The 9,929-nt window shown below is 42.9% G+C and overlaps 1 protein-coding gene across 1 annotated transcript; it reads right to left on the bottom strand.

Annotated features, from left to right (window-relative positions):
* Positions 1-1,692: 1,692 nt before the first annotated feature.
* LOC311120530 (uncharacterized protein) lies at positions 1,693-5,788 on the bottom strand (the record flags this gene model as incomplete). The annotated part of the gene is made up of 2 exons (XM_084195114.1): positions 5,019-5,788; positions 1,693-2,294 (listed from the first exon to the last, which is right to left on the bottom strand). Exons 1-2 carry the CDS (start codon positions 5,413-5,415, stop codon positions 1,693-1,695), a joined length of 999 nt encoding a protein of 332 aa, XP_084051240.1. The 5' UTR covers positions 5,416-5,788.
* Positions 5,789-9,929: the final 4,141 nt, after the last annotated feature.

Genomic DNA, 9,929 nt, shown 5'->3' with positions numbered 1-9,929 from the left:
AGCCAAGGCTCCTGTTACTATGAGCTGTTCTGGATCAGACAAGCCAAGGCTCCTGTTACTATGAGCTGTTCTGGATCAGACAAGCCAAGGCTCCTGTTACTATGAGCTGTTCTGGATCAGACAAGCCAAGGCTCCTGTTACTATGAGCTGTTCTGGATCAGACAAGCCAAGGCTCCTGTTACTATGAGCTGTTCTGGGATCAGACAAGCCAAGGCTCCTGTTACTATGAGCTGTTCTGGATCAGACAAGCCAAGGCTCCTGTTACTATGAGCTGTTCTGTATCAGACAAGCCAAGGCTCCTGTTACTATGAGCTGTTCTGGATCAGACAAGCCAAGGCTCCTGCTACTATGAGATTCTGGATCAGACAAGCCAAGGCTCCTGTTACTATGAGCTGTTCTGGATCAGACAAGCCAAGGCTCCTGTTACTATGAGCTGTTCTGGATCAGACAAGCCAAGCCTCCTGTTACTATGAGCTGTTCTGGATCAGACAAGCCAAGGCTCCTGTTACTATGAGCTGTTCTGGATCAGACAAGCCAAGGCTCCTGTTACTATGAGCTGTTCTGGATCAGACAAGCCAAGGCTCCTGTTACTATGAGCTGTTCTGGATCAGACAAGCCAAGGCTCCTGTTACTATGAGCTGTTCTGGATCAGACAAGCCAAGGCTCCTGTTACTATGAGCTGTTCTGGATCAGACAAGCCAAGGCTCCTGTTACTATGAGCTGTTCTGGATCAGACAAGCCAAGGCTCCTGTTACTATGAGCTGTTCTGGATCAGACAAGCCAAGGCTCCTGTTACTATGAGCTGTTCTGGATCAGACAAGCCAAGGCTCCTGTTACTATGAGCTGTTCTGGATCAGACAAGCCAAGGCTCCTGTTACTATGAGCTGTTCTGGATCAGACAAGCCAAGGCTCCTGTTACTATGAGCTGTTCTGGATCAGACAAGCCAAGGCTCCTGTTACTATGAGCTGTTCTGGATCAGACAAGCCAAGGCTCCTGTTACTATGAGCTGTTCTGGATCAGACAAGCCAAGGCTCCTGTTACTATGAGCTGTTCTGGATCAGACAAGCCAAGGCTCCTGTTACTATGAGCTGTTCTGGATCAGACAAGCCAAGGCTCCTGTTACTATGAGCTGTTCTGGATCAGACAAGCCAAGGCTCCTGTTACTATGAGCTGTTCTGGATCAGACAAGCCAAGGCTCCTGTTACTATGAGCTGTTCTGGATCAGACAAGCCAAAGCTCCTGTTACTATGAGCTGTTCTGGGATCAGACAAGCCAAGGCTCCTGTTACTATGAGCTGTTCTGGATCAGACAAGCCAAGGCTCCTGTTACTATGAGCTGTTCTGGATCAGACAAGCCAAGGCTCCTGTTACTATGAGCTGTTCTGGATCAGACAAGCCAAGGCTCCTGTTACTATGAGCTGTTCTGGATCAGACAAGCCAAGGCTCCTGCAAGGCTACTTCCTTATATAATTATTTACATTTTGCAAGATCCAAATAATATAATGAACATCATCAGAGGGTTTATATTTGTATCAAATCAATCAGAGCTAATAATCAAAACGAAATACATAATATAAAAATATGATCATGTCTCAAGATGAAAAAACATCCACAAAAGTAAACCTTTTTTTTAAATGATTTCATATAAACAATATGATTTCATGTGTCGTTAACAAACATACAAATTCTCAGTCAAAAACTTAAGTCAGAACACAGCCTCTCTATTCTCTCATGTGATTTCAGGTCCTCTGACTGGGAAAATGTCTTTCCACAATTAGAGCATTGGAATGTCTTCTCCTCCTGTGTATGTATCTTCTGATGTGATTTCAGGTTCCCTAACTGAGTAAAACTCTTACCACAGTGGGAGCAGTGGTAGGGCTTTTCTCCTGTGTGTATTCTCTCATGCTTTTTCAGGCCTTCTAACCACCTAAAACTCTTTTCACAGTGGGAACAGCAGTAGGGCTTTTCTCCTGTGTGTATTCTCTCATGTGACTTCAGGCTCCCTAACCAGGCAAAAGTAATTCCACAGTGGGAGCAGTGGTAAGGCTTCTCTCCAGAGTGTATTCTCTTATGTATTTTCAGGCTCCCTAACTGACTAAAACTCTTTCCACACTGGGAGCAGTGGAAAGGCTTTTCTCCTGTGTGTGTCCTCTCATGCTCTTTTAGGTTTCGTAACTTAGTAAAACTCTTTCCACAGTGGGAGCAGTGGTGTGGTCTCGCTGGTTTGGGCGTCTCTGGGTCTGGTTCCCCTGAAGGACTCTTCCCGCTGCCAGGGTGAGAGTCTGGTCTCTCTCCTGCCAAAGACAAACAGATTATTTAGTTAAACAGAGACCTGAATGAAACCTCCACATGATAAAACTGTCTTCCTATGAGGATTAATCTAGACTAGATCCCTCAATAACCTGAGGTCAGTTTTCACAACATTACATCATTAAAAATAAACTTGATGAGATTTTTAAAACAAATGCTGTAGAGCTCCAAATCTTATCTTGCTCTCATGGGTGTCATGTTTTGGCTGATAAATGTACTAAAATTTTAATAAAATTGACATTTCGACTTCCAAATGGAACTACAAAGATGGTTGGAGGTCCACACATCAGAGAATGTTGTCTTGAATGGGAATATCTGTTGTTTTAAATGATACTGTCAATCCTCCAGGAAACCTGTTGAAATCATAATAGAATAAACAGAATAGAGATGAGACCATTTAAGTTGACATTCAACTGTCGGATGGACCGGCGGCAATCTTTGTGGTAGTAATTAGAAGTTTAAATTTCAATTTCATTACAATTTCAATGATGTACCAGCCCAATTGGTCTGAAGCAGTGGTGTAATGTACTTAAGTAAAAATACTTTTAAGTACTACCTAAATAATTTTCCTTGACACCCAAAAGTACTCATTACATTTCGAATGCTTAGCAGGACATTAAAATGGTCCAATTCACACACTTATCAAGAGAACATCCCTGGTCATCCCTACTGCCTCTGATATGACTAATACTTTGTTTGTAAATGATGTCTGAGTGTTGGAGTGTGCCCCTGGCTATCCGTAAAATAATAAAACAAGAAGATTGTGCCGTCTAGTTTGCTTAATATAAGGAATGTGACATTATTTTTGATTACTTTTGATACTTAAGTATATTTAGAACGAAATACTTTTAGACTTTTACTCAAGTAGTATTTTACTGGGTATCTTTACTTTTACTCAAGTATGACAATTGGGTACTTTTTCCACCACTGGTCTGAAGGGACATTCCAATTCCATTCTAGTCTGAAGGGACATTCCAATTCCATTCTAGTCTGAAGGGACATTCCAATTCCATTCTAGTCTGAAGGGACATTCCAATTCCATTCTAATCTGAAGGGACATTTCAATTCCATTCTAGTCTGAAGGGACATTCCAATTCCATTCTAGTCTGAAGGGACATTCCAATTGCATTCTAGTCTGAAGGGACATTCCAATTCCATTCTAGTCTGAAGGGACATTCCAATTCCATTCTAGTCTGAAGGGACATTCCAATTCCATTCTAGTCTGAAGGGACATTCCAATTCCATTCTAGTCTGAAGGGACATTCCAATTCCATTATAGTCTGAAGGGACATTCCAATTCCATTCTAGTCTGAAGGGACATTCCAATTCCATTCTAGTCTGAAGGGACATTCCAATTCCATTCTATGAATTATATTTCTATGATTGAAATGACACCCACCCTGTATTCAAGAGCATGTTGTGTCTTAACCGATGGCAGCACAACCAAAACCCTCAGATGACGTATAGTAGAGTCTAAGCTACAACATGGGAATATTAACAAAAATCTGAGTTTAAACGTTTTTAGATCATTGACGTTAAAGGTTAAAAATGTAATAATTCGTATATATATATATATTTTTTTTATAAAACAGTTTGACAACCCTGTTTGTAAGCTTTTAAATTATATCAGACTCAGCCGTTTATCTTTTCCAGTGATGAAGACATGGATGACTCATGCTATGGTTGGGTGTGCAAAATGGTCAACGTTGAACACCTCTATCTCCTGAATGTTTTGCCGTTTCAGGTCCAAAAAGTAACTTTCTGACCACTTCTTCTATGGGCAAACATGTTTGGAGAGTTGTTTTAAATCAAAAGGGATGTTGTCAAAAAGTGATTGACTTCAAATGGATTTTACCCTCCATCTAAAAACAGGGCTATGCTACAACCAGAACGTATTAGACTGAGCCCTCATTAAAGTCCTCCATTTCCATTTATAATATGGGTCATATCATTAAAAGTACCAAGAATCCACCCTGGAAATGTGATTTGTTTGAAGAGTATATTATATTATATATATATTATTATTATATATATATTATTATATATGCTATATTGTTACAAATGATATGTCTAAAAAAATAAGCTAAATCAAAAAGGCTACTTTTGAGATATTAATATTTTTAATGTTGAATAAATTGTGACTTTTTTTTCTTCTCAGAATCTAGACAAACTCGATATTTTCCAGCACACTATAAACGAGTGTAATGGCAGCAAGATGTTGCCTGTATCATGTACGTTTCACAGACCATAGGTCTTACAGGAGGCACGCACAGGTCTAAAAAGGGCCTAAAATGGCCACTTTCATCATGATTTTCTCAAACATGGTTTGTGTTACAAATGTTTACAACAACAAAAAAAAAACATATCGAACATCGTTCCTCCAATGACGTTTCTATGTGAGAATTGCCAAAACCATATATTCTGAGACAAATATTTTCGGCCCACGCTGGCGTGGAATCGCGCTCCAGTGTGGTACAATGGAATTGGAGCATCGATACGGACAACTCCATTCTGTGAGACATTAAAGTTGTGAATTTTGCGTGCAAATCCATTGTTAACGTTTTGTTGGTGAGTCGCTCTTTGGTGGTATAAATATTTTACAGTGTAGTTTTATCAATTCCTACATTAAATAACATATTCAAGCATAGACATTCAGTAGAATGCCGTTTTAAGACCAGTTTGTGCTCCTGTTTTAAGACAGTACTTACTGGTGTTAATCAGATCTTCAGTCTCCACTTCATCCTCCTCTTCATCTTTCAATGTGACAGTAATCTCTCCCTCCTTCTTCACTCCAAAACCTGCATCCTCCTCTATCTCTTCCTCCTCCTCTTCTTCCTCCTCTTCTTTCACTGTAACATTCTCCTCCTCTTTCACTCTGAACGTGTCTTCCTCTTCTTTCACTATAACATCCTCCTCCTCTTTCACTCTAAACGCGTCTTCCTCTTCTTTCACTGTAACATCCTCCTCCTCTTTCAATCTGAACTCTCCTTCCTCTTCTTTTACTGTAACATCCTCCTCTTCCTCCTCCTCTTTCACTAGAGCTTCTTTCTCCGTCCAGCAGACCTCCTCTTCTTTAGCAGGAGGAGAGTAGCTTAGTGAGCTCATGGCCGGGGATGTTAGCTATCTAGCTAGCGTTAGCCTAGTGCTAGGCTAATTTTTTTTTTTTTTTTTTTTTTTTTGCAGACTTACATGAGCAATTAGGGTTAAGTGCCTTGCTCAAGGGCACATCAACAGATTTTTTCACCTAGTCGGCTCGGGGATTAGAACCAGCGACCTTTCGGTTACTGGCACAATGCTCTTAACCACTAAGCTACCTGCCGCCCTATTTATCAAGCCAGCTACCTATCAACGTAAATATGAAATTAAATGGAGAAACTAGCTAGCTATAAGACACACGTATTTTTAAAACAGATGCAACTATACACTGACTATTTTGTCTACAAAGGTACGGAGGTGGCTGACTAGCTGTTGTTGTTGAAGAAGCGTCCCGTCCACTAGATTATACGTCACACTATCAGCATCGCTTGAAAGACTCACAACGCCATCTGCTGACTGGAGTGGGTAACGCAGTTGAGATTATTTTGCTGTACCACTATGGCTGACCCCGTAAAACAACACATTTCACTGCACCTATCTGGTGTATGTGACAAATATGTATATCTCTTTCTGTATATTATATTGATACGTCCAAAGGAACGCATGTGTTGATTGATTAGTGCAGATTTGTAATGAGTATGAATTTAAAGCATATCATCAGACTGCATACAAAGAGGCACTGAACACTGCACTCAAGTTATACGATACCAATCTCATTGCAAATGGTGAGGGGAAACCCAGAATTATATGATTTGTTATATAGAAATGAGTTCAACCCCCAGATAACTCCTCCTTTACCCACTCCATTGAGCAATGAAACTGTTTTAATGAATTTTTCAAATCCAAAAATCCAAAATCAAGTGCATCTACTGCACTGTACAATCTACCCTTTGCTTCATACTGAGCCTCCCAGCTGCAGTTTCACCAAATTCTCATTGACAACCCCAACATCTGTCTCTGAAATTGTCAAAAATATGAGGTCAACTACCTGCCCCTTGGACCCGATTCCCACAGTACTCATGAATCCAGCCTCACTCTTCTCAGTCCAACTGCAACCACAATCATCAATAACTCTCTTAATTCAGACACTGTGCCTAATTCCCTGAAGACTGCCTCCATCATACCAACCAGGGTTAGGCTCAAATCATAACTTTGGAATTTAATGAGTTGAAGTTAGAATTAAATTGGTCACAGGATGTAGAATTAGAATTTGAGTGACAGGAAGTAGGATTAGATTCAGTGCAATTCAAAGAAATTCCACTCAGTCATAGAACATGAAAGTTTACTTAAATCTGACACACTTCCTGATACCAAAGAATAAATCACTTTTCTCTGCAAACAATCATACCGACCTTCAGAAAACCTGGACCCCAACACCCTGAGCTGTGGTTGCAGGTTCCCCTGCCTCATCTGAAGCCTCTTCTTTTAGGGTGCTGCCATAGGACACCAAGTGTAGACTGTAACTATCTGGAGAATATGATCTGCTGTAGGACACCAAGTGTAGACTGTAACTATCTGGAGAATATGATCTGCTGTAGGACACCAAGTGTAGACTGGCACTATCTGGAGAATATGATCTGCTGTAAAACACCAAGTGTAGACTGTAACTATCTGGAGAATATGATCTGCCATAGGACACCAAGTGTAGACTGTAACTATCTGGAGAATATGATCTGCTGTAGGACACCAAGTGTAGACTGTAACTATCTGGAGAATATGATCTGCTGTAAAACACCAAGTGTAGACTGTAACTATCTGGAGAATATGATCTGCTGTAGGACACCAAGTGTAGACTGGGACTATCTGGAGAATATGATCTGCTGTATGACACCATGTGTAGACTGTCACTATTTGGAGAATATGAGTGTGATGTTAAACAAGTTCTCTGATGCTAACAGAGAAATGTATTTTCTTGGTGACCTGAACATTGACTGGTTAGAAACTAGTTGTCCTCTCAAGAGGAAGCTTCTAACTGTGACTAATGCCTGTAATATGACCCAGGTTACCACTCAACCAACTAGAGTGTATATCAATAGTTTTTTGGATCTGTGACATCCATTTGTATTGATCGTATATTCACTAATACTGCAGAGCTTTGCTCCAAAGCAATATCAGTTCCCATTGGCTGTAGTGACCATTACAATATCAGTTCCCATTGGCTGTACTGACCATTACATTATCAGTTCCCATTGGCTGTAGTAACCATTACAATATCAGTTCCCATTGGCTGTAGAGACCATTACAATATCACTTCCCATTGGCTGTAGTGACCATAACATTGTGGCAATAACAAGGAAAGCCAAAGTACCAAAGGCAGGGGCCTAAAGTTATTTATCAGAGATCATACTAAATGTTTTCTCAGGACTCATTTGTTGAAGATGTGAAACATGTATGTTTGGTCTGATGTGTATAAAGGAGGAGGATCAAGATGCAGCACTTGGGGAGTATTTGTTAAATTATTCAGGCCTGAAACTAAACTGTGAAAGCTGTTAGAGCTCCCTGGATTGATGATGAATTTATATAAATTGTGTGATACATAGACATGATGCAAAGGAGTTGGTCAAGTTAGTTTGGGAGAAGTGGAAAAACTATAGTTATCTATCAATAATGATAAGCCACCAAGTATAGACAACCTAGATGGGAAACTATTGAGAACGGTAGCAGACTGTATTGCCAGCCCTATTTACCATGTCTTTAACCAAAGCCTAAAGGAGTGTGTGTGTCCACAGGAAGTTAAAGTAATTCCACTTCCTAAAAAATAGTAAAGCACCCTTTGCTGGCTCTAACAGCCGACCAATCAGTTTGCTGCCTGTTCATAGTAATGGAAACAATTGTGTTTGAACAAATACAATTACATTTTTTTAAAGAACAAGTTAACTACTGACTTTCAGCATGCATATAGTTATGTATAGAGCCATGTCATCGTGGAATGCTCTGCCACCAGAGGTTACTCAGACAAAAAGCAAATTTAGCTTTTAAAAAATGGGGAGATAAACTTTCTAAACATCTAATTTAACTGTACTGTATATAATAATATGAATATGTACAGGGAGGGAAAAAAGTATTTGATCCCCTGCTGATTTTGTACGTTGCGCTAGAGAGGCTCTGTGTGCTGTGGTGCAGAGAGGGTGCTCTGTGTGATGTGGTGCAGAGAGGGTGCTCTGTGTGCTGTGGTGCAGAGAGGGTGCTCTGTGTGATGTGGTGCAGAGAGGGTGCTCTGTGTGCTGTGGTGCAGAGAGGGTGCTCTGTGGTGCAGAGAGGGTGCTATGTGTGCTGTGGTGCAGAGAGGGTGCTCTGTGTGCTGTGGTGCAGAGAGGGTGCTCTGTGTGCTGTGGTGCAGAGAGGGTGCTCTGTGTGATGTGGTGCAGAGAGGGTGCTCTGTGTGATGTGGTGCAGAGAGGGTGCTCTGTGTGCTGTGGTGCAGAGAGGGTGCTCTGTGTGATGTGGTGCAGAGAGGGTGCTCTGTGTGCTGTGGTGCAGAGAGGGTGCTCTGTGTGCTGTGGTGCAGAGAGGGTGCTCTGTGTGATGTGGTGCAGAGAGGGTGCTCTGTGTGCTGTGGTGCAGAGAGGGTGCTCTGTGTGCTGTGGTGCAGAGAGGGTGCTCTGTGTGCTGTGGTGCAGAGAGGGTGCTCTGTGTGCTGTGGTGCAGAGAGGGTGCTCTGTGTGATGTGGTGCAGAGAGGGTGCTCTGTGTGCTGTGGTGCAGAGAGGGTGCTCTGTGTGCTGTGGTGCAGAGAGGGTGCTCTGTGTGATGTGGTGCAGAGAGGGTGCTCTGTGTGCTGTGGTGCAGAGAGGGTGCTCTGTGTGATGTGGTGCAGAGAGGGTGCTCTGTGTGCTGTGGTGCAGAGAGGGTGCTCTGTGTGCTGTGGTGCAGAGAGGGTGCTCTGTGTGATGTGGTGCAGAGAGGGTGCTCTGTGTGCTGTGGTGCAGAGAGGGTGCTCTGTGTGCTGTGGTGCAGAGAGGGTGCTCTGTGTGATGTGGTGCAGAGAGGGTGCTCTGTGTGATGTGGTGCAGAGAGGGTGCTCTGTGTGCTGTGGTGCAGAGAGGGTGCTCTGTGTGCTGTGGTGCAGAGAGGGTGCTCTGTGTGCTGTGGTGCAGAGAGGGTGCTCTGTGTGATGTGGTGCAGAGAGGGTGCTCTGTGTGATGTGGTGCAGAGAGGGTGCTCTGTGTGCTGTGGTGCAGAGAGGGTGCTGTGTGTGATGTGGTGCAGAGAGGGTGCTCTGTGTGCTGTGGTGCAGAGAGGGTGCTCTGTGTGCTGTGGTGCAGAGAGGGTGCTCTGTGGTGCAGAGAGGGTGCTCTGTGTGCTGTGGTGCAGAGAGGGTGCTCTGTGTGCTGTGGTGCAGAGAGGGTGCTCTGTGTGTTGTGGTGCAGAGAGGGTGCTCTGTGTGCTGTGGTGCAGAGAGGGTGCTCTGTGTGCTGTGGTGCAGAGAGGGTGCTCTGTGTGCTGTGGTGCAGAGAGGGTGCTGTGTGTGATGTGGTGCAGAGAGGGTGCTCTGTGTGCTGTGGTGCAGAGAGGGTGCTCTGT

The sequence above is a fragment of the Coregonus lavaretus genome (assembly GCF_964263955.1).
Source record: "Coregonus lavaretus genome assembly, contig: HAP1_SCAFFOLD_47, whole genome shotgun sequence".
NCBI lineage: Eukaryota > Metazoa > Chordata > Actinopteri > Salmoniformes > Salmonidae > Coregonus > Coregonus lavaretus.
The sequence above is the reverse complement of the archived record's forward strand: the minus strand, read 5'-3'. Positions and strand labels throughout refer to the sequence as shown.